At 41.7% G+C, this 27,411-nt stretch overlaps 1 protein-coding gene across 1 annotated transcript in view; it reads right to left on the reverse strand.

Annotated features, from left to right (window-relative positions):
• The window catches only part of ptprsa (protein tyrosine phosphatase receptor type Sa), a 188,339-nt gene that overhangs the window by 45,721 nt on the left and 115,207 nt on the right, over nt 1–27,411 (reverse strand). The window contains exons 11-18 of the mRNA XM_073476466.1: nt 21,272–21,541; nt 20,503–21,084; nt 19,597–19,733; nt 19,370–19,514; nt 11,887–12,207; nt 8,455–8,648; nt 7,103–7,129; nt 5,876–5,993 (exon numbers count right to left, since the gene is read on the reverse strand). Coding sequence (XP_073332567.1) covers nt 5,876–5,993; nt 7,103–7,129; nt 8,455–8,648; nt 11,887–12,207; nt 19,370–19,514; nt 19,597–19,733; nt 20,503–21,084; nt 21,272–21,541 — 1,794 coding nt within the window. The remainder of the gene's footprint in view (nt 1–5,875; nt 5,994–7,102; nt 7,130–8,454; nt 8,649–11,886; nt 12,208–19,369; nt 19,515–19,596; nt 19,734–20,502; nt 21,085–21,271; nt 21,542–27,411) is intronic.

Genomic DNA, 27,411 nt, shown 5'->3' on the forward strand with positions numbered 1-27,411 from the left:
GTATGTGTCTTATGTGCTTGTGTGTATTTTTGTACATAATGGGCATGTATGTGTTTGTGTGTGTGATGGTATAGGCTCTGGTTCGCAGCCAGTTCTGGCTCCTATATCACCATTCCACCTGTACATAGAGCTATTTGGCTTGCTGCCCAGTATGGACTTAAAGTAATTTGGAGAAGCTAGCATTAATCTGAGGCCCTCTCGGTGGAATAGGATCATAGTGCGTTTGTGTGTCTGTGTACATGTACCTACATATAATATACATACTCGCGCCAAGATGCAAGTCTCAATGTGCACCTAGCAAATACACACACACACACACACACACACACACACACACACACACACACACACACACACACACACACACACACACACACACACACACACACACAAAGCAATCCACTCTACACAGTCTCCCTCTGCTCGTATTATTCATTTCCGTTTGCTAATGGTCTTCTTTCTGAGGGCCTTTGCTGCAGGAAGATGGGGGTTGGTGGGTGGATGGTGGCTAGTCAGCTGAGCCTTTGCCGGTAATGGAAAGGCGGGGGCGCCGAGTGCCGGGTGAGACGAATGCTCCTAATACTCCTCGGCTACATACTATAGCTCAGCTTGGTGTCATTTTAAAGCCCACTCCGGCTTCGTGCTCACCGCTAATCAAGGAAATAGAATCAGAGATAATGATCCTGTGGTGACTCTGTGTGTTTTCCATTCTAAATTTCTATGCTTCGCTTCTAACCTCATCTGGCTAGCAAATGTGTCCATTATAACTTTTGTGGCCCCCGAAACTACTTTCATTTTTTGTACATTTAAAACAGTGGGCCATTGCACACTAGGGAGAAGGATCACGGGAAGAGAACCAGTTGATTGGCGTTCGGTAAAGGTAGGGTACAGTGTGTGTGTGTTTGAGAGTGTGTGTGTGTGTGGTGCTACAGGGTGCTGAGAGAGAGAACAAGGGCAGGGTGAGGGGGTGAAAAATGAGGGAATGAGGGATGAGGAAGGTGACTGGGGACAAGGAGCAATCTGCTGCGAAGAGGACCCAACAGGGATATGAGGAGGCAGAAATGTGTGTGTGTGTGTGTGTGTGTGTGTGTGTGTGTGTGTACATGAGTGATTCTGGGGTTCTTGGACACCTTGATTGTCCCTCTCCTCCTCTCCTCAGTATTCATCTCTCCCCCCTATTTCTTCCCTGTCTCTCCCCTTCTCCCCTGTGCACACTGCCCAATCCCCCCTTTCATTTCCTAACCTCCTCCCCCATCCCTCACCCCACCACCCCCTCCATCCCTCTCTCCCTATGTCCAATTCAGGGTCGACCCTGGTTCAATCCCTCCTTGTGGGCCTCCCGGCACGTTTCCCATCAGGCCACAGTATTAACAGCCGGCTGTTGACACTCGCTCAGCCTGATTGAGGAAGGGGCGATCAGGTTCCCTTCTCATTTCCTCCCTCTCCTGTGCACGCCTCACATGTGTACACTCACACTAACATATACACATGAACAAACATATTACCTCCGTACTTGTTTGCAAATGACATGGTGCATATATATTATGTGCTTTTTAATCATCTGTCGCCTGGCATGTAAGGTTCTCTCCTTCACAATGGAAAAAAAATCTCCAACTGATTATTAACCTGTGGCGATAGACTGCCTATGAATACTTAGCATATCCAAGGACATGTGTAGGGTAAGAAGTCTTTTTTACCATTTAAATCATGACAAATCCATCACTCTCCACTCTTTGTTTCCATCTGCCTTTAATTTGGCTTACTAAAGGAGTATTTGTCGCGTGGGGGGAGAGGATGTGATAATTGGAAGGGGAGTGAATGCCATGGAGTCAAATCTGCAAGACAATTTCATGTGGCCCATTTGGATTGCAAGAAGCAAGAGAGCAAAAATAACAACCACTGGACCAAAATAACAACCAGGAAGTAACTAAACATGCATCAGGGATAATGTTTCTGTCTGCAGTCAGATGTTGAATCCACACCTTTTTAAACACACACGTGCATCTCTCAGCATCCTTTCACAGGATGCAACAACTGAAATCAGGTGCTGTGAGGTTGGGGGATGGGAGTCGGGAAGCTGTCAAGAGATCAGGATACCCCACTAATGTCTTCAGCGCCTCTGTAACAACTGTGTGACTCAGTTCACTTGAAGCTATGCTTGCTCTAATGTACGAAACAATTGATGAGTAATGCGAACCACTTCACATAATTACAAACAGCACGAATAAAATTTCCAACTGCGATTCCATCCATCCCTCCAACACTGCTTTGTTAGCTGATGGCGCAAAATGATACACAGTAAAAGTGAAATGCAATATGTCAAAACAACATCAACACTGCATATATTGTACAGTGCTAGCAAGTCTGGAACTCAAACAGTTTATTACCCATCATGATTTATGTGTACAGCTCTTTCATTGAAATAATGATAATATTGTACACATTGTTTTTTATTTTTATATCATCTTATCTGTTATTTTCAATCTTCTCTTTTCCATTTACGCTGCTTGAGTTGCGATACGTGCTTTTATCTTCAATTTATATGTTTTCTCATCCCATGTTTATTGTTATGCAACAATATCTCAAGGCAAAGTCTTTGGATGTGAAAACCTTCTTGGCAATAAACCTGATTCTGATTCTGATTCAACATTCAGCTTCCTTTCGCTTTGATTTAGAGCCACTGATAATGTCTGTGAGGTTGCCAAATGCAGCTATGAATTATTATAGGTTTAACAGACTGTGGGCACTTCTGTGGTATGTTGTTTTTACTTATAAGACTTTATTTCATGTTTATGTCTCATCAGATATCCAATCCTTCCTCCCTTATAGGAGGATTCACACACAGACCAGCCATCCTCCTGAGACATCCCTCTCTGACTTGGCGTGCACAGAGTCTTCCATTTTCATAAGATTTCTTTGAGATTTCTATCTTGTGCTGTCACCTCAGAGGGTCTGCGTACTACATATTGTAGGCTGTCTACAAAGTACAATGTCTTTGTAACATGCTGCTTCATCTTGGTTTGGGTTTGTTATTGGTTTGTTGTACCTTGTTTTTGTTTGAAACACCTTCATAATGGAGAGCTATGTGTATTCTCCAATTGAATTTGAAGAAGAAAAGAAGAGAAAGAAGGAAGGTCATTGATTGTTGTAGTGAATAACTCGTCAATGTGCAGATGGGATGGGACACTTTCAGACACAAGAACTCCTTTTGCCCCCTTCGTAACCTCACACTGGCCATGGTTTATTTCTCAAAGCAAGAGTTTGGGAAGTATGAATCATGAACCGGCACTTTTCAAAGCCGGCTTTCATTCTGCAAACAAAGACAGTTCCAGCCACAGAATGAATGCTGTTTGTCTGTAACTCACAAATAGGTGCACATTTTTACTTGTTTTTCTGTCTGACAAAATCTTGGGATAGATTCATTTGGATACTTTCCGATACACCCAAATGTCAGAGAGCCTTTTCTGAATGTCTGGAAGATGAAAAAACTTGGCCATTGATGTGAATGGACTTTTAAGTGGGTCGAATAACATACTTCATTTGCCATGCTGTATTGTACTGAGGTTGCTTTTCAGGCCTTTATTTTTCCTAAAAAGAACAAGACTATGACGTCACAGATACTGAAGGCACTCACTCTCTTTAAGTGCACGCTTGTTTACAAAAAAAAGACTTTAAGAGCTGTTGCATAAGTTGTGCAATTGTATATGTGTTTTGTGAATGCAAAAGCATTCATGTGGTAGAATTTTTCATTTCATTGGCATTACACTTTTGAAGAGTGCCAGTTTATAGGTGAGTTTACACCAGAGTAAACCACTTAAAAGTACATTTGAACATTGGTTTGATGAAGACCACACATGACGAAATATAATTTATATCTGTAAAACAATTTGATATACTGAGATCAATTTTAGTATGTATTCAAGTAGGTGTTGAAATTAGGATACACATTTTTTTCTAATTTTACATTAAAATGTTAGGGACTCAGCTAGCAGAGTCTGAAGATGAATTTAAATGAGCAACTGAAAAGAAGGGCCCGTTGGCAAACTGTGTCATATGAGACTCGTGTGTGTAATCACATGGTTCCAATGTAGAAAACTGTATTTTTGTCCCATTTGTTCCTGTTGTTTGTTCCTGTTGTTTTTCAGCTCAGGAATTCTCAAAGTTAGGTTGTTTTAGTTGGTTTGCTTGGTTGCTATGGTTGCTTTGGAGAAAAACAAAACTGAGATGTCACACAACAAAAGATTCCTGCATCTTTCTGAAAAGTAAGCCAATTTTAAACTCCAGTCCCCAGAGAACACAAAAACATTCTCTTTTGTTCCCTGTCTTATACAGACCTCAGGAAATCCCCTGCCATTTCAGACATCCCATAACCAGTGGGAACCCTGCTTTTCAGAGGGACAGCCACTTCACTTCAGAAAAAAGGCTGCTGAGGCTTGTCTTTTCCCTACCTCTCACCCCTTCCCCTTTCCTATTTATCCTGGCCCCCTGGCATAAACCATTTCTTTACACTTCAATAATAAAAAAGGAGACACTTTCCCTCTGAGGGACAGACAGAGTGCGTTCGACTGGCATATCAGTCAGCCGGCCCTGACAGGAGGATGGAGAGTGACAGCACTCACTCAAGCCCCTTTGGCAGCGTTACACTTCCTGACACCCATAACAGACACACCTGTCAGGATCTGGGAAATTTGTCTATGTTTGTGTGTGTGTACGTGTTTTGTTTCAAGAATGTGTCATTTGTGTATAAATGGTTGTGTTTTTTTTTACGTTTCATGCAACAGCATGCGTCTTCAGCAGCACAGACTGCACGACTAGGTATGTATGTAGGCATGTGTGTGTGTGGATATATACTGTATACAGTATACTGTATGTATGTATGCAGTTGTGTACATGTTGACTCTCTGAAGCCTCCCAAAGCTGGCTGGCACAGATGCTCACACAAAAGGATGCTCCCATTTTGGTTTGGTACCTTGAATTCTCTCAAAGAAGGCTTTCACACTCTCAGGCAGCCTCACAGGTTTAGATCATGTTCATGGTAACTAAGCTGCAAGCTTCCAAACAGGCTCTAGTGGTCCGGTTAAATCAGTGTGCCTACTGGTAGTAACAGGGGAAAAAATTGAAGAAGACAAGGCTTTGTAGTGTGCAGGCATTAGCCTCCGGTATTTTATCCGTAAAGCTCAAACCAACGACCCAACAGGGGTTTTCAAGCTGTCATAATCTGTCTGAAAAATCTCCAAGTACCTCACACCACCTCCTTGATCTCTAAAAATCTGTGGATAGTCCTCTGAATAATAAATGCTGCCCCGATAGAAGAAAACACCAACTCAACTGTCTGAACTGCCTCAGAATGGTTCACTCATTCAGAACATGAAAACTAAAAAACATCTTTTACTTTTTTCTGAAGCAAAAGTCTTAACGTGAGACATATGTTGAAGGTCCTATTTGTAAGAAAAGTTGATTTTTAAGTCTCATTCCCAACTCGTCAAATACTGACATTTTGGGCTGGCAACCATCCTGACCTACCATCCCAAGGCGTCAGGATTTGACGAGTTGGGAATGAGACTCAAACATCAACTTTTCTTACAAAAAGGACCTTTAAAAAGGAAGACACCTTAGTTAAATGTCAGAATTTTTTGCAGTTGTTTATGTCTACTGTCTCCAGATTTACAGAACATGTTTGCATCAGTTACATTGACCACAGTCTTGTTGTGAATCAAAGTCCCTTCAACGTTAATCAAATACAGAGATGGTAACCTTGCAGAAACAGCTGAAGGAACCCTTGAGCAAGCTGAAAAAGAATAAACTACTTTTATTGCTGCATGAACAAAGGCTCTGTCAACAAACCAACAAATAAATTATTCATCCATGCACTGACCTGCCCCTTTGGTCACCACCAGTTTAGGTTTGCTCCGGGCTCCATCTCCCTTGGTGGTGTACGCAGCCACCGTGATGGAGTAAGTGGTGTCTGGCTTGAGTCCTCCAATGACCATTTCCTATGGGAGAGAGGAAAGAGACAGGAACAAGAAAATGTCAAAGTGTGTCTTGAATTTTTGATGATTTGACCCCCCCTTCATGCAGCTCAAACTGCCTTATGCAGAATGTTAATCTGAGCGAAGTGTCTCCTGGTCCTCTTTATTAATTTTCACGAGGCATGCATTAAATGTAACGTTTTTCCCCGGTGTAATGGGAGACCATTCCATTAAGTAAATCCTCAGAGTTGCCAAGGTGGAGGAGGGACATTAGGTATGTAAATGGAAAGTGGTCCTTCTTATTCCTTTAGCAATATTCCAATCAACAACTTAACTTTGTGATAAATGCATGCTGAATACATCCTGCCCATTCTCCGGCAGTTTTTACCTCAGCCATTAAGTTTCCTTGAGTCCTCTTCAAAGAGAGGCTTCCGATCAATTCTAATGAATCTTTCAAGGGAGCAGGTTTGAACGAATGCAGAATGAGGTTTTTAACAGGCTGGTTGGCAGAGGGATGGGAGAGGTCAATAAAGGTAAATGAGCTATAAGTACTGTCTTGCGCTTGAGATGGTATTCACGTAATGCAGATGTACTGGGGTTTCAAATCTGGGTTCAAAATAAGGGTAAAAAATTGTTGGAAAAAATCTGCAGTTGTGAATGATCATCATTGATGTGGATTCTGACGAAAAAGTTTGTGAACTTCGGGCAGCACAGTAATTCTAAGGCACAACATACAAAATTAAAAATATGCTTTAAAAATCACGCTCACAAAAAGAAAAAACACACAGCACGGCAGCACAAGACAAAAAACATACTGTATCAACACACAGCACGACACAAGCGGCATTAGCATTCCAGGCACAGTGTGCAGTGGATATTGCATCAGCCTCCATTTTGTAGAAGCTAGCTGGCAATAGAAGTTTGTCCTTTTTTCCTTCGTGGCATATAGAGATAGTGTAGAGGCTGGCTGGCCAGACAGCTGAGGTGAAACCTCTGAGCCACTTTGCTATCCAAACTTATTGAATAAAGATTGGAGGGCTTGTGTAAACTGTGAATCCAACCAGGTTGATGCAATACCCACTGTTTATACCCATTCAGCTACACAAAGCACTCAGGCGAAACTTCATACTCACATATTCAGCTGTATCGTCCGTTTCCCACTAACCCCCCCCGCCAAAGAGGAGAGTGCAGGAGAAAAGTAATTTTTTTTTAAAGAAAGAGAGAAGAGAAAAGGAAGAAATAGGATTGTGAGAGACGGGGGCATTAGAGGTGCAGGAGCAGAGAGTCAGAAATAGGTCACTGGTTTTGTGAGGTCAGGAGAGTTAGACGCTGTTTGAAGCTTAAGTTATGAGGAGCAGCTGAAACAAGGCTAAGAGTTGTAGGGGTCTGCCTGTGGGACCTGGAGCTGTTTAACCATCTTACTGTGCAGCTACACTGTATATCAGTGTTAAATCATTCATAGCTAAAGCCAGTGTTGACACTGAGATGTAGCTTTTAAGGGGTTTATGTTCGGGTCACTTTTTGACTTCACTAAAACAAAATATGCAACTAAGAAAGTTGTTTTTGCCTGGCATTCTTTGATGCCTGCTGGGTGCATGCTTTGCCTGGATCTTATAATTTAAAGTATTTAAGCTCCTTCTACATTTGGATTTGAGGGTCAACTAACTTCCCAAAAATGTAAATGTGATGCTGGTGGCATTTGGCCCGAATGCACCCTTCATTCATGTGGAAAAAATAGATTTTGATTCATTCTTTCTCAAAATACCTAGAATTGCATACCACTATTCTTTTCTGTGCTGTTTACAATATTGCTTCAAGGGTATAATTTCCATTTGGATGATTGCTAGTGTGCACAAAAGTCTCATGTTGGCTGGATTCCTCCAACATTGTGTTGACAGAAGTTTTGTAAAAAGAATAAAAAGAAAAAGGCCATTCTACAGGGCTCTGTTACAATTCTAGCTGTCAGTGGAGGCTGATGATTTGGTGAAATGTTTTCATGCCAATTTTACTTTTGCCCCCCAGGCACAGAATACTATAATCAGCATTTTCTTTGAGTCTTTGCGTTGTGTACAAGCACACAATCAGACATTTCATGGCAGGTGTTGCCATAAAGCAAGGGGTCCAGACGCTCCTAATAAAGGCCATGGAGGCAGAAGAGGGAGGACAAGATGAGTGAAGCTTTGATTACAGTTCTTCTTGAAGGGGAAAGAATATTACAGCAATAGGAAATGAAATCTAAGGGGGAAGAGCACCCATAGCGCTTCCCATTCTCTAGCAATATTTGCAAAGCCACAAGAGCGAGGCTACACAATTTGCAGTCTGTGTGAGAAGAAAAGTTGTCCGCTGAGATTTTCAGTGTAACTGTGTTAATTTAACTTGCTTAATTGGTGACTGAAAAATAGATTCAAAGGCTGACCTCAGCTAATTTGGTGTAATCTAATTTTCTTCTGACATTTGTACTGTCAAAACCGGGAGATGGTCATACCTGGGCATCGGCCAGCATGACGTCCTTGATGAGGGGCAGGCCCCTTGACTCGCCATTTTCTACACGTACATAGTGAACCTGGTAGCCACGGATCTGACCGTTCTGCTTGCCTGGCGTCAGGGAGCGCCACATCACCTTTAGCGCAGTGGAGTTGAGGACCTCCACCTCTACTCGCCTTGGAGGAGCCCCAGGAACTGTGGATAACAAAACAAAAACTCATATCAGAATCATTTTTGTTGTGTGTATTGCTGAAAAATTGTGGTTGGATTCCACTACTTTTTTAGATGTAAGCAGTGGTGGATGGAGTATTCAGATACGTTTCTTAATTAAAAGTGCTAATACCACACTGTGAAAATACTTCACTACAAGTAAAAGTCCTGAAGGTTCAAAACCTTACTAAAATTAAAGTGTGTAATATTATCAGCAACGTGTACCTAAAGTATGAAGAGTAAAAGTACTAATTACACAGTAAAATGGTCAGCGTAACTTGGAGGTACATGGTTTTCACTGGACGGGAGGGTATTAAAAATTGTAATCTGAAAAGTAAGTAGTAACTAAGGCTGTCAGGCAGATGTAGTGGCCCATAAAGTACAATATTTAACTCTGAGATGTAATGGAGAAGAGGTATAAAGCTACATAAAATGGGACTACTTTTGTAAAGTACATGTACCCCAAACTTATATTTAATTACAGTAGTTGAGTAAAAGTATTTAGTTACATTCTACGACTGGGTATTAGTGATAACATAGGAATGTTCCTCATTTAACAAGTGTAATAATGATACAGTACTCTGTCTCAGTGAAAATGTCTTCATTCACACTGTTTATAAGAGCAATGCGGGATAAGCAGAACACATAAAAACTGTGTCATGACTGATGACTATAGTAACTAATGATTGAGAGAGACATTTAAAAAACTACAAACACACTCCAGCATCAGTCTTCTTTTGCAGTACCCTATCCCCCCATAACAAACCACCACCGCTCTCTCCTGTCTCCTCCACCCTTTCAATATGTGTCCGATGTGTCTGTCTGCCATCAGTGGGGAGCTCTCAGTCATAATGACAGGCCTTTATGGAAGGCCTTGCTTCCGGGCCTATCGGTGTGCCATGGACTGGCCCTTTCTAAGATGGATGTGCCATTAATAGAACTCTTCCACTCAAACTGCTTCCATTTGTTCGTCCACAAACACTTCAAGTCCCCCTCTTCCCCCCTAAATCACAACCCCATTTCCCCCATCTCCCCGAGGATCATGCACCAATCTTGTTTATTACCAAAATCTTCTCTACCTTTTAGCCCTGGCTCTTATTTCTTAACCTGGCACATCTCTGTCACGCGTCATTATCATAATGACACCAGAAAATTTGTAATGGCCATTGTCTGTGCGCTGTGGCTTTCACCCCTCCTGATACTGTGGTATTTTAAACATGTGTTAAGAATTTAAGCTTGTCTCTACTGTTGCGCTTGTTGTACATCAGTGTCAGAAAAATGCTTAAAATGCTGCGGTAATGGATGTGAAATGGATCGCGGAGAACAGAAGCCGATGTCAACCATCCGTCAATGATTCAGATGTGTTGTGACGTGCCCATATCTTTACTTGTCAGCTTGTGTATTTTATGTCAACTGCTTTTCTCCTTTGTCATTTATTTTCCGCAATCCAACTTAGCTGCGTCTTGTCTATTTATTTTTTTTATTTCGAGGCTGAGATGTTTTTTGCAAGAACCTTGGCTTTTCTACCATTTCCAAGCACAATCTATAGTTTGTTTTTGCCTAAGTGTTACACGTGGTTGCACATGTCGAGGAAAGTGTACCAAAAGACCAGTAGTGCATGCAACCAAACATATATCTGTCCATCTATTTTAAAGTTTAACGTCCGCATCCAGCTGTCGACTGAGTGTACTCTTTTTCAACAACAGCTTGCTCAATGCTCATATAGTCAAGCCCAGTGCACTCACAGTATTTTGGTTTCAGTGGAAACTGTATCACCAGAGTAGTTACAGAGGAAAGGGAGGATATTAATTCTGTTTCCTCAAACAATATTATTAAGTTGAGGGGATTTGAGTTGCAACCTTATTGGTCACTCACCTGCTGGTTTAACCTCCAACCTGCTGTTTGCACCATAAATAGATATGGCCTTGCAGCGTGCAGTGCTCACAAATGCCTGTGGCTCTCTGCAGGGCAATGGAATACTGGTAAAAGCCTACAGATAGACGTAGGATATGAGATGCGGTACCCATTATGAATTCAATTCGGTTAGTTGTGTTTTTATAGCAACACACTTGATTTCCCAGGTGTATTATCTGATTGAAGTGTTGTCATTTCATATGGTTGGGACAGCCGTCTATATGGTCCTGTGGATTAAGATGTTGGTATAATTCTGAAACCATTCTACCTACACAAGATTTTGTGTATTTGGAAAAGTATTCTGACTCTTTAGATTGAGGTTTGGAATCAATAACAGTTATCTCAATTTTTTATTTTTTTTGGAGGGGGGGGGGGTCTGTTGGTCAGTCCTACAACTGTGCCTGTCCATGACTAGCTGAATGACAAAGTTACACAATTGGTGTGGCCAGTTGAGTATTGGAGTTTCCCCATTGGATTTCAAAAGAATAGGTGCCGACTCTTGTCTATTACACATTAGGGGCACATTAGCACACCATGCTATTGCTATGATCCAGACTATCCTTTGAGGTTAACGGTTAATGTATGTGCTGCTAGTACCTACATTTGCAGATAGTTGGGTTGTCAACAGATGCAACAGAAAAATGTTGGCACATTGTAGAGTATTTGCTCTGGGGGAAGGGAAGGCTGAAGCATGTATGAAGAGAGAACTGACCCACCGGTCTATGTGGCTTTTAAATCAAATCAAACATCTGGTTACACACTGTAACTGTCCTGCAGAGTAGGAGGGGAAACAGTCCACCATGCGCCGCGGGCCAAAGCCCACAGTTAAAGCTTCCCGAATAACAATCACTCATACTCGATACAGAGGGACTCTTAGAAAAACAGAAGACATCCGCAGATGGAAACAGATCAAAGAGCACAGAGGTAATAATTACAATTAAAATACGTTCTCTTTCAAATCAAACATCCCAAGTTATGAGTGGAAAGTGTTGTTCTTGCAACTACGTTCATAACCCTTCAAACGGCTTAACCATGTCATGTGATACAACTTCAGTACACTGATTCACATCATAAACACTACCACTGACTACAAATTGGCCTTATTTTCGCACATTGACCACTCACGGTTCAGCCATAGGTTGTGACCTAGTCTTGTTCTGATGGAAAAAAGACGGACACGCACTGCACATGCATGTCAACAACAATTTCTTCACATAGATCCACTGCCACGAGCATGCTCACCATCAAACCAAGAAATACCTTCATTAGTACGTTTTATGAAGCTTTTACACATTAGAGATTCATGTACCGTCTTCATCGGTGCGGCAGATCAGGGACTCGCTCTCAGGGCCTGGCCCAACCACAGTAGAGGCAGACACGGTAATGCGGTACTGGGTCCACTTCTCCAACCGCTGCAGCAGCACCTGCTGTTCAGTGGCAGGGATTGTAGGCTCCTCCATGGGTTCCTCATCATCACTGCCACCCTCTGACGAGCCCACCACCTGGTACCGCACCCTATACCTCGCCAGGACACCGTTCTGACTCTCCACAGGCGGGGGGCGCCAACTTACCAGCAGGGTGGTGGAGCTGGTGCTGCTGCACTTAATGTCTTGAGGGGGGGCTGAGGGCTCTGGTGAGGTTGAAAGGACAGGAAGGAAGGGGGTCGAGGACGAGGAGGACGGGGAAGGGGGGAAGGCAGGGGTGAAAAACAAAAAAATAAAAAGATGGGAGAGATAAAGAAAATGATAAAAGGATAAAATAAACAATAAGAGTAATTCAAACAAAAATTGCAAAACAAAGACGGAGGCAAAATATGTTTAAAATAAAAATAAAATCACCAAGCAAATGACAACATAGGTGGACAATGGCACAAGCTTGTGTAATAATGAATCAAGATGGGGACCCTTGTGTGATACTCGGGGACAAATTCTGCACATGCAGACTTTTTTTGGTTCTGGTACATTTTTTGGCAGTTAGAGGTATCAAAAGCTTCATGGTGTGGGATTTTTGACATCCTTTTCTTTTCAAGAAAAGTTAGTTGGGTGCACTGAAAAAATTATTCATCCTATTGCGAAAATATTAAGATCTTCAGACCTTCTTACGGCAGAAGCTTCTTGTTTGTCCTGTAATGTATTACGATACAGGAGGTGGGACTCCTGCTCAAGTCATCCTTTTTTAAATCCTGAACTGAATAATCTAAACCTGAGATACTTAATTATCCACAATCACAAGTTTCACATTCAGTGCCAGATGGACAGTGATAAACATATCCATTGTGCATTTCACTTTCAGGCACTGAGGTGAGGCTTCAATCCTCAACAACTCAAAACTAGCAGCCAGGTAAACATGGCAGTCATGAGCACTAAACCCCTCATTTTTCCCTTCAGGGTCTCTGCAATTATTGCAACCACTAAGCCACTTGGCTGTGTGCTTGAGGATTAATAACACACTGTCATGTCACTAAAGCCAGCATAAAAATTAGTAGAATGTATTCAAAATATGTTTAGTGTTAATGTGGATTGGTAGTACAGCTGCTAATAATTTATAGCAGCCATTATCTTGCCTTGTGTAGCATCTATCAAACCTTGAATGAGCACGATTAAAGAATCCTCTGAAAAGCATTTTTGGTAAGGGAACTTTCAGTCAAATTAGCATAAGCTAAAAAGAGCTATTTCTTTCCCAAAGTATAACCTAGCAGGGAGGTAGTGTAGTCTGTCCTTTTTAATTTGTAACAGTACAAAGGCTTTCCAACATGGTGGCTGTTATTTGTGTCTGAAGTGTTCTTCCAAAACATATTAAAACCTACACATCTGTGAACTTTCTAAATCAAATTCAATGCCTCTCGCTTCTAATCTGTGCCAAGCTCTTACACAGCTTGTGCTCGTCCAGAGAGTGTGCTGTGCAAGGAGCGATAAAACGTTTCACTTCTCATCCAGAGTTTGGTATTATACGGATAAAAGGACATGTATGAAAAATATTTCTTTCCAAGTCGGGTTTCCTCTATCCCCTACAATGGTTTTGTGCGAGAATATATTCCCTCCATCTTAGTGTGAGAAAACAGAAATTCATTATTACATTTTTGTTTGTCTGTTATGTAAGGAAAAAAAAATAGCACAATAATCAAAAACAAAACGAAAAACACGGTCAGAAAAAAAAATGCATTCAACACACAGCAACGTAGAAAAAATAACCAACAATAAAAGAACAAGGAGGATTCTCATTCCAAAACAAAAGCTGAGGAAATAAATTATGAACTGAAGGAGGGTACTGGGAAATGATTTTCTCTGTAACCCAGGTGACTCGAAAAAAGAACCACAACACCAGTTAAGGTTCAAAATGACAACTCATGAGAAAACGTGAAAAAACAGAATACTCCGCATCAACATAAAACAAGAACATTTAACTTTGAAAAGAACACAAATAAAAGCAACAAAAAGAAATCACAAGCATCGTTTACATCATACGTACCTGACTCCCACAAATACTACATTTGAAAGACTTTCTTACCACCAGCACCTGTCTACAGAGCGTGCTAACTCTATAGCCAGTGAACTACAACACTTTCCCTCCCATACACTTGCCAGAAATTTTGACACCCATCCCCATTGTTGAATCAGTAAACCGATTTTGACCCATTGAGAGGTAATTTTGAACCCATTTGGGGTTATTGGGAGGGAGAGAGTTGGCTCTGTGCTGTAGCCAGGGCTGTTTAATACTCATGTATGTTTGGGCCGGAGGGTCCACAAGACTGTGAGAGGGGAAGCCATAGGGGGAACACTCACTCCCAAGATATTCTGTTCTGTCCTGCACTTGGCCATGTACACAACTGTCTATCCATGTTAGCAATTAGTTAAAATCCCATTTCATAGCCCTCCGCCTTTGTATCTCCTTAAAATGTATTGCCATTTTGAGAATGCTAAGACACAAGAATAGAAGACAAAAGCTTGTTTTTCTGAATTCATAAAAGTTTAATGACAGTGTTCTGACTGCAGTGTCACTTTGGGTAGAACAGCTTAAAAAAAATAAAAAACAAGGGTTTTAACTATCAGAAGGGCCTCCTCTCAGTGAAGACTGAATGTTCCAGCACACAACAAATAGGACAGGACCTCAGCCACAGTTCCCAAACCCTTCTCTGTGTCCAATGGGCTTATTTACTTACGGTCTTACTGGATTTTGAGCCTTTCAGCTTCTTTCCTCCACTCATATTGTATTTGCAAACTCTCCACATCAAGAATGATTGCTCAGTTCTCAATCTTTGTGGTGTGGAAAAGGCTGTGAATCTGACAGGGGCCAGGCTATCACAGTGCACAGGCATCCTCATGCCTGATAACGGTTTAAGACTGGCTGGGGCACAGCTTTAATAAAGTGCATATCCCATGGAGGCCAGTGGTAGGATTATGGATAGTAGAACTATACAAACACAAAAGAAGAAACTCAGCTCATGCTTCACTTGAGGTTCTTTTGAAGCTTCCCTGAAAGAGTCGCCTAAATGCTATTTGACAAATAATTAGTCATGTCTGCATTCATATCCTTCTCTTTGACTTTTAAGTCTGTTGTGATATGACTAAGAGCTCTGGGTATAAAGTAGTATGCAATGTCAAGTACTGGTGGCATACCTAATCATTGTGACTACCTCCAGATTAAATTTGCGTTTACCGCAACATCTTCAGTGGGTATAAATTACACACATTAATGCTCACAGTTTAGCTACGCAGGCCATTACTCAATGCCTCTTGTCAACTCTTTGAATGACACAGATTGCCAATGCTATCAGACTATAAGCACGTCTGCATTTAAATTGTATTTTCATCAGAAGCCACGAATGACAGGATGTTCATATTTGTAGATCATTATGGAATTAATCCGCCCTGATGCCAAATGGCCATGCTGTGGCTCACACAAATATTCCAATATATCTAAAAACCTCCCGCAATTACAGTAAGTGGGGGGGCTAAACTGCTTGTTTGGCTAAATACAGAGGATTTAGAATCTGCCACTTTAATTTGAGAGATAGCACTTGACTGGCTACTGGCAGGTTTTAGGTATAATCTAAATGTGTAACAAAGCCTGACAATCCAGGGGACTGGCTCATAGCTCATCACAAAGCATGAAATTAATTCTGACGCTATGAAATGGGATTCTTATCTGCCACTATGGGACCCTGCAGTCCCCTAACACCCACTCCCAAGGTCCATCTTAGTTCCTGTTAGCATGCTTTGCAACTGGGTAGCAGCTTAAGAGGAATGCTGGAAGCTCTCCCGGCTCTCGGGTTGTGGACCAACTCCGGCCACGTCTGAACGGTCTCACAGAAATGGTCTCTCAACCTGGTCTGACTATGACAGCATACCCCAAGAGGCCTTGCTTCTGAATGGGGGCTACTGTTGCCAGTAACAACTCGTGTATTTTGTTCAGCCTGTAGTTACACAGACCAAGAGAAGCCAATGATATGATTTGGGTGCTTTTTGATTTGAGAAGTTTTTGGCCTCACTCACCATGAAGCAAAAACAAACTGAGATCCAAGATATTTTTTTTTTGCAGTGAATTGTGACGAGTTCTTGACAATGTGGTCCCCATGACAATAGCCCCTGGTAATGCTGCTTGGACTGAGCACAAACTTCAACAATCTGCAAACATTTTGTACCACAGATAATGGACAACAAAGCAAACAGGGAAACCATGTCGTCTGTCTTTCTTTTTAACTTAGTGGAAAAGGCTTTCAGTCTGCCAGACAACGCTTTGGGTTCAAATCCAGGTGGAAATAGTTTTGTAGGACTGCAAGTAGAGCATGGCAATAATGATGCCAGAAATTCCTGAAGCACTGTTAAAATTGCATGTTTTGGATAAAAGAGTCCAGCTGGCTGAGGCAAAATGTATTTATTTATGTATTTATAGCCGTAGTAGACCTATTTTGTATTTTATTCTATCTGATCCTCCTGTAATATATAACTAATTGTCAAATATAACTGAACTTTTGCAGCTAGTTCAGTCAAACAACTGATAAATAAGGCTTCCTCAGGGTGCCACAACTATAGTGACAGTAAAGTACTCGGGAGTCTGGCACAAAAGGGGTATTAAAAAACACTGCAATCGGTAGTTATCCAAAAATAGTTTCTTTTTTTCCCCAAGTTTTCCCAAAAGGCTGACAGTTTTAAACTATCTATGTTACATTGTGCCATGAAGGCACTTAGCAAAAGCTATACATGTCGCAGGGCCCCTCACTGACTTGGATCAAAACGATGCTGCTATTCCTGACATGTACGTGGAGCCAAACTGCAGACATGTCAGTTTAATATTTTAACTTGCCATTTATAATTAAAGACTGCTTTCTACATCTTTCCAACCCCCTGTTAGTGTTTTAGAAAAACACGTAAAAATGGTTTAATTAATTGGATAAATATGTGAATGTTTCTCAAAGGTTATGGCAGACTGAATCCCTAAACCACACAATCACTTACCTTAAAGCATCCAAAAGATCAAGTTATTTATTGTGTTGCGGGAAATCTTTCGCTTTGTCTGACTCAGTCTGTGAGTTTTCTGACCTCAGCAGTGAGAAACCAATGGCTTTATCTCACACGCTTGAGCATAGACAGGGGCATTGACTGAAAACAACTGGTTACTATGAGACCTAATGCCAAACCATAGAAGTAGAATGGATAGAAAAGGTAAAGATGACTATTTACCTTAAAATTAGTATTTGATTACCATGTACTGGAAATGAGAACTTATTACTGCTCCCTCATTTCCAGGACAATAGAATCAAATCTCTGTGGTAATGCCATTATCAACCAACACCTATCCTTCTATCCACTCCAACTGTATGGATGACACAGTTGAAAGGAAGAGCAGAGACTTGAGAAGAACCATCAGTTAGACTTATTCTCCCCCGCATATCCTCAATGGGCAAGGGTATGTCAGTGTCTGTGCTTGCTGCTCTGCCTGCTGTGCTGTAGTTGCTTGTCGCTGTGGTGGAACCCAGAAAAACAATAAAATAGCAGCAAGCTACTGTTTGGAGTGATGTTAAACCAACATTCTTTTGGATAACCCAGAAAGAAATAGAAATTAATAAATAAATAAAAATATAACTCAAATTTTTTTCAAAAGACTCAACATAAAAGGAAGAGGGCACGGAGTGAGCAAGGAGATGTCAAGCCATTCCAAGGAGAGCTTTTGTTCCATTGCACAGGGGAACAAGTGGCAGAGATAGAAACAGAGCTGGGTGATGAAAGAGGAAGAGAGGAGTGTATCCAATCCAATCAGCTTGCAGTTTACCCATCAAGAACAAATGCAAAAAACAGAAGTGAGGAAATCACAGACACACATCGACAGGTGAAGATGTGCACAGACACTCGAGAGACGCCAAGACAGAAATGGGGGCTGGATTAACATAAAGTGTTTTCATGCCTGGACTGATCAAAGATCAACGGTGCAGAGACAGGTTCTCAACAGCACCCCCAGTGGGCAGGAGTGAATGTTGCATGCAACTGGCGCTCTCCTCAGTGACTCTGCACTGTCTGTGTAGCTCTGCTGCCCAGCAGTGACAAAAACAACTGTGAAGTGGTTGTTCCAAAGCCCCCACAGCCCAGTTGTGGGGGTACAGCCAACAAGGTGCACTGGTAGAAACAGAAAATGTGTTAAAAGACGTCTACTCCCACCGCCATGGCTCTCCTATGTCCTGGTAAAAGTGATATTCTATAGTCTGTATCATCAGGGTCCACAATGACTAGCTCAGATTAACCCGTAATCCCCTAAACCCAGCTACATTTTCAATGTTCTTCACCGTATGAATGTAATAAATGTCCATACACAACATCATCGTTAAACTTTGTGTGCTGTGTAAACCCAAAAGACATGAATTTCATACCCTGTCATGGATATTTGATTGGATAAGCTGTGTGTATTTTCTCTACAGCGTGCACTACTGTAAACTATGATATCACTCCTGTTATTTTTAGCTGGCCGGTTTAAATAATTTGTGTTGCTGCCATCTGCAAAATAAAATAATCAGTGCAGAACTGATATACTGGAATAAATTCAGGGGGTGGACATGTTTGGACTTTGGATGACTACTGATAGAGTTTTGTTTTTCTTTGGTGACTAAACCCAACCCCAAATTTCCGATCCTGGATTTGCATACAGTTCATATGAGAGCCTTGGCGGTTTTAGAGGAGAACTGACATTTTTTGTGTCTCTGTCACGTGGAAGAAAGTGCACTTGCTGTTGACAAAGGAAAAGCAAATATGAACAAACGTGAAAGGGAAAAAAAGAAACTCCCAAATGGTCAGTCCACGTAGGCTTGATTTGTTTGACACTGTTGGTTACACTCAAACACATTTAGCACCAAACTCAGGTTAGAAAATAAGGTAATTCTAAAATGAAGAGCCTAAAGAAGTCACTCAACCTCAACTCAAAAAATAACAATCATAGTGTAAATGTCACTTTACATTAAGTAGAAAACACGTCAAATACATCAAATGCAAAGAAAATCAAACCAAAACACCACATGTTTCAGGAAGAATTCAAAAACGCATCAGTTAAGACTGTTTGTTATGTAGCTCATCATTTTTGAATCAGCTTTGAACCCTGAATATGTGTGAGGAAAAACACAGTCATAGTTCAAAGGTGATGATGTAGATGAAATCAAGAAAATAGAGTTTTCAAGCTCTAGTTAAAAGGGTAAAGCACACAACCTCATTAGAATTCACTTTAGTAAAGACATAAGATCAATTAACTGCTTTACTGGGGAAAATCCCTTTGTTAGCAAACACACAAAGAGAACAGGAGGGGCTACATACTGGCTTGCAAGGTCCTCTGTGATATGTCATTGGTGAAGGCACCAATGCCTTTGCTGGAGATGGCTGCCAGGGAGAAGTGGTACTCTGTGTTTGGGCGGAGACCTTCCACAACATAGGAAGATGTAGGTGGAAATGATTTCTTCATCTGTTGATGGAGAGCAAAGTTATTGATTGAGTATGATTTTTTTAAGGCACTGAGATTTGAAATTTAGTGCTGAAATTCTTGCCTGTGTGCCCAAACTGCGGTCCATGTAGCGGAGTTCATAATTTATAATTCCCTCTTTCTCATAGGCAGGTTCCCAGGTCAGTTCAATACTGGTGTCAGACACAGCACCAACCTGGAATTTGGATGGCTGGCCTGGAACTGAAGGACAAGGCAGAGGACATTGGTGCAGGAAATATGACCATTAATTAGTGAAGAAATGGAAATTAATATCATACACATGGGAGGGGTACTGTCCAACTGCCATGGTAAAAAAGTCTTAAGAATGTGTGAGTGGTTTTCCTCAGAGCATATTTGTTATACGCCCACTAACATAATGAGCATAATGAGATTTGGCATTAAATGACCAAGGATTAGAGGGAATTAAATTGAGAGGAATAGATTATAATGAAGTACAAAAGTTTGTGCCCCAGTGCCAGGCAAGGTCCAATGTGCTGTATTTATCTTGCGGTCTCTGAAGTTGGATGTGCCTCCTTGCCCTAGCATGGATGAAGTGATTTCTCTCAGCTCTGAAGCTGATCCGAGTGAGTCCTCAGATGTTGGTTCTTTCTCAAATCTGGCTGTATTTTTTTTTCAGACTGCCATGATCAAACAGACTTTTGTCATCATTTGCAGAAGCCGAAGATGTGTGGGAGAACCTTGCGCAGCAGGCACACTGTGTAAAGTTCCTGAAAATGTGCTACTGATGCATAAAAACAGCTGAACATGCTTCATCGGTTGTCAATGTCTTCTCCTCAAGCAGAACACTGGAGAACAGGTGCAGCATGCACCTGAATTCTGTATCACTGCTTTTAATATAACGACTTGGTTACACAGGTGCCTATTGTATGCAAAACTGATGGACAGGACATTCAATGGACACATTTCAAAGCTTTCAACCAAGTTGTCAAGATCATTTTCATGTCCTTACCTCCTTGCAGTACTTTGACATGGATGGGCTCTGAGAAGGGTCCATCTCCTACAGAAGTGAATGCTAGGACTTTGATTGTATACGTCTCTTGAGGCACTAGACTCTGGATAGTGGTGATAATGCTGTCCTGGACATTATGGATCTGCCAGAGGCTCATTGACTGGGAGTCGTCCATGGTGTAATAAACACGGTAGCCCTTGATCTGCCCATTGGGCTCCTCGGGCTCTTCCCAGCGCACCATCATAGTGTTTTGAGATATGATCTGAGCCTGGATGTTTCGTGGTGGACTGGCAGGGGCCTGTTCACCAGTCCGGGTTTCTACTGGCTCACTAGGAGGACCCTGGCCGATCGTGTTGACGGCTGAGACACGGATTTCATACTCTGTGTTGGGGTAGAGGCCACCAATGCTGTAACGTGTGGTGGTGATGTCATCCACTGTCTCGTATTTGCTGTCTGGGGACTTGGCCTTATATTGTATGATATAGTAGGTCACAGGGTCTGGGTTGCCTGAGTCCCAGGTGATGGTCACACTTGTGGCAGTGGTTTCAGTAACCACAGGGGTACCTGGAGGCTTGGGGAGAGCTGAGGAAGGGAAGAAGAGTCAGTCATTCATCATGACAGTGACAGATTGAAGAACTTTGTTGCAATCAATGCTCCAAGAACATTATAACTATACACATTGTAACTGCACTTTTCTGTACATTTCAGACTTAGCTGAATTCAATCCTCTTCATATGCACCCTTCTTCACAAGCACAGTTATCTCTTACATTTGACAGTGATCTGCGCCACAGCTTCAATGATGCCAAGGCTGCTCATGGCCACGCAGGTGTAGTTGGCTGATTCACGAACGCTGCTCAGCTCGAGAACGTTCCTGCCCACCGGCATCTCATCCTCCGGTGTCAAATCCTCTGAGTTGAGCATCCACTTGACGTAAGGCATGGGCGACCCCACTGCCACACACGTTATGTTCACACTGCCACCGGGCATAATTTCCTGACTCGTTGGTGGAATGGAGAAGCGAGGAGGCACCCGCCGGACTGGGAGGAGGCATGAGGAAGGGGAGAGGATGACAAAAGAGGGCAAGGGAGTCAAAAAAAAGAGAAAAAGAGAGGTAACAAGAGAGGCCGATGAAAATGGACCCTTCTCAATGATATACTTAACACAAAAGGTTCAACATTTTAAATGTGAACTCAAACACAATATAAAAGAAGTAGACTTTTCAAAAAATAAAAAATATACAAATAATGAGAAGGAACTAAACTAACAGAACTGCTTCAACAACAATGTAGATTAACAATAAAGCAACGATTCATAGCAACAAGGTTCCATTGACCAATATTTGACCCATCACAGCACAATTAAAGACACAAAAATCTATTACGAGTTTCTCATCTTTGGAACTGAACTGCTGACATGTATACAACTACGACATAACCTGATCACGAAGTATGAAGGTGTGTAGTAGAGGCCATGTGATAATGCTATCACATAAGGCCAACATGGCAACCTGGAACTTCCTGTCCTCTCAGGCACTCATGCCAAACAGGAAGTACGCCATTATAGGCTTCTCCCACAGCACAGGAAGTGTAGGGTTACTGAGCTATTGACCATCTCTACAAGGTCTCTAGACACATTCTAGCATTAGTTTGCACTTGACACCTGTCTCCTCTACCTAGATATCTTAAAGATGAGAAACTTTAATCAGATTTTTGTGGTTTAGGGTAGATCCACTGGACAAAGCCTTATTAAGATCTGACACGGTTCCATTGATAGATGCAGCTATCAGTTTCACAGACAGCATGCATAAATAGACCGAGGTAAATTAAGGAGTAAATGATAACAAAATCAGATATAAAAATTGAGATAAAATGCATAGAGGAATATAACTGAAGGGTCGCTAGCATGCCCAGACAAAAGACGATTGGAGAAGGAAAGAAGAAATACAAGATAGAGGATAAAGCATCTGAGGAGAGGATAGAGAGAAAGGGAACAGAGGAGCAAAGAGTGACAGAGGAAGAAAAAGAGAGGGGAAGGTTTGGAGGAGGGTGAAGGGGGGGTAACCCGCTTCAATGCAGTGTAAACTTTGTTTTATCTCCAGCAAATGTGACAACATGTGATGGTGGCACATTGTCACATCGCAGTCCCAGTTAACACAAAGTAAGTACTGAGGAACAAGGTGTGTGCCTAGATATACATAGAAAAAGAGCTAGAGTAGTTGTGGCTAGAGAGTCTACTATCACAGAGTGTTGGAGTCAAGAAACAGAACTGGATCAACAGGGAGTAGAAATCCAGAGAACAAGAACGAGAGATAGAGGGACGGTGAAAGAGGGGGGAGATGGAAAAGGGCCGAATGACGGCTAAGAGAGGGAGACAGGGAGGAGCTCAAAACTCATGAAGAGGAGTTGAGTGGAAGGAGGTTGATCATGAGACTGAGACGCAGAGGAGGGTGTAAAGGGTACTGTATACTTGTGTATGTGTATATATATATATATAGATGTATATATATTTTGCGTTGGTATAGGCATGAGTGTGCGTGTGTACAGTATGCAAGAGTTAGAGAGTGAAAGAGTATGAGTTAGCAATAACACTGTGTGTTCATGAGAGGCATCCCAGCAAGCACTTGACAAATAGTGTCATGCAAGAGGTGGCCAAACACTTAATGAGAACAACATTTTATAAGTGTTAAATAATGCAGGGTTTCCTGTGCCTATATAAATCTAAAGTGAGGAACATAAGATAGACTGAGCTGGAGATTTGCCTATATTGCTATATGGATGAACGCCAAATGTCCAACGTTTACAGTATAAGTATAGCTAGGGAATTCCTCTTGTGGTGCATTAAAAAGTAAATAAAACGCTGATTTTAACTTATTTTGAACAAAAAACTTTGTAAACCTCACCAAAAAGACTCACAAAAAAGCTATGGACTACTACAGAGGTCTATACCTTCCAGTGTCACTCAAACCAAAGTATCTACATCTGTTCAATGTCAAAATGTTTGTTGGGATGCAAAGAAGGTCAAAGAGAGAGTAGCAAAGTGGTGCATATGTTGAAGTAAAAAACGATGAACTAAATGGAAGAGCTGACTTAGAGACAGACAGATAGACAAGACAGGAAAGACAGGGACGAGAGACAAGACACGAGGCAGAAAAAGACAGACTCAAGCAGCAAGACAGCAGACAGGAAGACAGACAGAGGGAGACGGGCAGACAGACAGTGACGGATGGGCACGCAGACATACTGTACAGTACGCAAAGGGGAAGGGGAGGGGGGGTTGGGTTGTCGGAGAAAGGAAAGGAGTAGGAGGAGGAGGGCATAAGTGGGGGATAGAATAAGGAGACTGTGATTCTAAATAAAAAAATAAATAAAATTAACAAAAAAAAGACCATGGCTCAAAGTGGGTTTGGAGGTCTCACACACTGGGGCTTAAAATCAAGAACCAACTACACCTCCCCTCCTCCCCGCCTTAAACATTGCACCTCAATGCAAATGTATCTTGGGAAGTCTCGGGGTGGGTGGATGTGAGGTGTGTGTTGTGGGGGTGGGTTGGGAATTGAGGGGGAGATTCAGGGCAGGGCGGGGACTGGAAGGGGCATCAAGGATAGGTAGCATTCCAAAATACACCGTGTCGATCCAAATGGGATTCATATGATCGTTGCATGGGACAGTTTTCCAACAAACAAATATCACCTACACACACTGAGGGGATTTTCACCTGAGAACTGACATTTACTGACCTGAGCACCGAAATTATCACTAAAATGTACATACAGTACATGTACTGTAGTCTGTAGGGGCCAAGCATGTTAGTAAATAAAAGCAAATAGTTCTATGTGCAACATCCAAATGGTGAAAATACATCTATGTTACTGGCTTTTAACAGCCGTGTCATTTTAGTCATAGAAAACACAGCACTGTTTGTGTAAACAGATTTATAAAACATTAATAGTCAACTACAGTCAGAGAACCAAACATGGATGGAGACCTTCTGCAGCCACTGGTGGGCTTTTGATGTATTCTCCTTTGTACTACTCTGCATGCATCCTTTCAGTCCAGTTAATCACTATCAAAGTCAACTATGCTTCTACCTCGGGCAAGACACGACCTGACCTTGAGGGCAAAAAGTTCTTCAAAATCACACAGTGATTTGGCATAAAATGTGCCAAGAAAAAAAGAGCAATATCTGATTCAAAGAGTACTCTGTCATTTAAAAATGCATAATCTGACTAAAAGATTAGTTGCAAACATGGCTTTTTAAAAAAAAAATCTGCTGTAAAACATATCAAAGAATCACAACCTGCTCTGCTCTGACCTGACAATCCAAAAATTAAATAAAATAATGGGACTCATTACCTTTTGGTTGGGATTTCATGCTTTGTCTCATAATGAGATAAATTATTGGATATTCAGGAAGTTTAAATAGACGATATTCTAAAGAAACATGTTGATCTTTGAAAAAAAGGCAATAAAAAAGCCCATCAGATTGGGACAGGAAATATATATTTGGATTCTAATTAGTCAAAAAATGCCTAACGAAACAACAAAGGTGAAAGGGCAGCCCATTCCTCACACGGACATGCATGGGTGTGGCTATGGCATGAGTGACATATACAGGTGCGCCCCCATCCACTTGGGCAGACACCAGGGAACCAATACAATCCGAAAATGTCACCCAAGCCCATCCAAGCATGCCGTTCATTCCCAAATATAGCATAGTTCCAGACACACACACGCACAAAATGAAAGAAAACAAATGAAACTGAACAAATCCACAAAAAGAACTAAGTCTGAACAGCATAGACAGTACCAGAGTGCAGCTGTGTTCCACAAAGAGGTATGCATCAATACTATTAGATGTTTTTCAGCTATGCTTTGTCTCAATTTTGGCCTCCAATCCAAAAGAATGGTTAAAACTGAATAATTAGAACAGGATCTGGTTTTAGGGGGAAACGTCCAATCAAAGTGTGTCTGATGGTGCACTTCTCTCCCTGGGGCTCAGGTCAGTCAATGGACCGGGAGCTGTAGCGGCTGAGTGAATGAGGTTTCCCCACAAGAAGATGTCTCTTTTCACCTTTGAGTACCTACACTGTCAGGGCATTATGGGAGCTAACATCAGCCATCCACCAAATGTTGACAAGGTTTGGCTGTGGCCAGAGAAATATAAGGGAAATATACAAATCGCTGATCCAATACAGAAAAACTTTGTTTTCTTAATGGGAATCTATAATTAACGATAGGTAATCACACTTCAATTCGGAGAAAACGGCTGATGGAAAGCCGCTGGAGAGTCTACCTGTCAACAGCATGCCCAGTGTCTGACACATAAATAAATCTAGTTTTTGGTAGAAAATTAAGAGCTCAAGGTCAGTTGATACTACAACATTTTTACACTATATCTTGGGAGAGAAAATCAACTAGACACGCTGGGGAACAACATTAGTTGTTTATCTAAATGCCAGTATCCCATGCAAATAAGACTATGACTATCATTAGCTAGACATGGGCCTGTATGACGGGATTAGTCTGACTTGCCAACAGTACGGTAAGCTCTCCAAAGCTGTGTGTGTGTGTGTGTCAACTCCGCTTTCCTACTTTTAAAATGTAATGCCAGTGAAACAAAGAAAACAAAGAATCCCAATTGCATGGACAGGCTCCTCATTCACAGAGACCAGGAGCCCAGCCGGCCCATTTGGAATTGAGAGAAAATAAAACAAACATATACCTTTCATTTGGACTACTAACAACATATTATCTTGTTTCAAGCCCCAATGTGGAGAGAAAGACAAGAAGCCTTACAGTGGACGAGGTGAAAAGCAGTCGAGAGAGAACGCCAGAGTACTGCACTAACTCTAATAGTGGGCGGTGTTGTGGAGGGATATGTGCCAAAAAACAGAGGTCAGAAGGTGGACATTATCGGCCATTTTGGTGAGGCAGTTTTTGCTGCCCCAAAATGAAGGGGGAAGCCAAAATAATGTGCAGCCTTTAGTGTCACCTTGAAGCTGAGATTACACCCTCTTGCTGCCTGAGGACACAGGCGCAGTATGGAGATCCTTTAGTCACACTTGCTGGGTGAGGCCTTCGGCATTTACATATAAGCCGCAGGGGTCGGCCTGTATTAACATACCTTGGCTGCGCCAATGCTAAATAGTCACTATCGGTGGCTCATCAAAATGGAAATTATTACCTAAAGGAAACTGACAGGAATCATAGCAGGGGTATCTAATAATAGAAAGCGGTGGATTGAGGGGATTTCAGAGCCTATCACTTTTTTCTATTGACTTACAGGTAGATGACAAGAAGCCAAATGATACTGCAAGTATGTCCACTGTGGTGATACCTTCAGTGAATATTATCAGTCAGATTGAGAAAAGGAGTGTATTCATATATTTGCATTGGAATAAGGGGTAATGGAAATTTTGTTTTGTATGAAAAATAAATGCACTTCTGATAGCAGCATGATGTTTTTTGAGGTGGTGCCTATTAACTTCAGGACTCCTTGAGACAAACATCTAATAGAGATGGCAGGATTTTGCTTTGGCCGGTGAGAACATAAGGTGTAATCTAGCTTTCTTTCCCAACGTTACACACAAATGCATAGCAGGACATGCAAGCACATTCAAAATCAGGCAGATACCATTGTAGGAGGGCAAACATGCACATGCGTACATCACAGCTCAGTCTTTCTGCATCAGTGTTATTCTTAGGACTTTATCATTAAATATAAAGACTAAATATGGACATTTGACAGGTTTTCATCATTCTCCATTTCTTACAGCGGGATTGTGCCATGCTTTGTAGACACTATATGTGGAAGGCAGTGACAACTTATTGACTGGCAGCTTTCACAGACTCAACTGTTACAATTACTGATAGAAAGTCTTTTTATATTTAAGCTAGGAATAGCAGTG

The sequence above is a fragment of the Pagrus major genome, chromosome 11 (assembly GCF_040436345.1).
Source record: "Pagrus major chromosome 11, Pma_NU_1.0".
Lineage (NCBI taxonomy): Eukaryota > Metazoa > Chordata > Actinopteri > Spariformes > Sparidae > Pagrus > Pagrus major.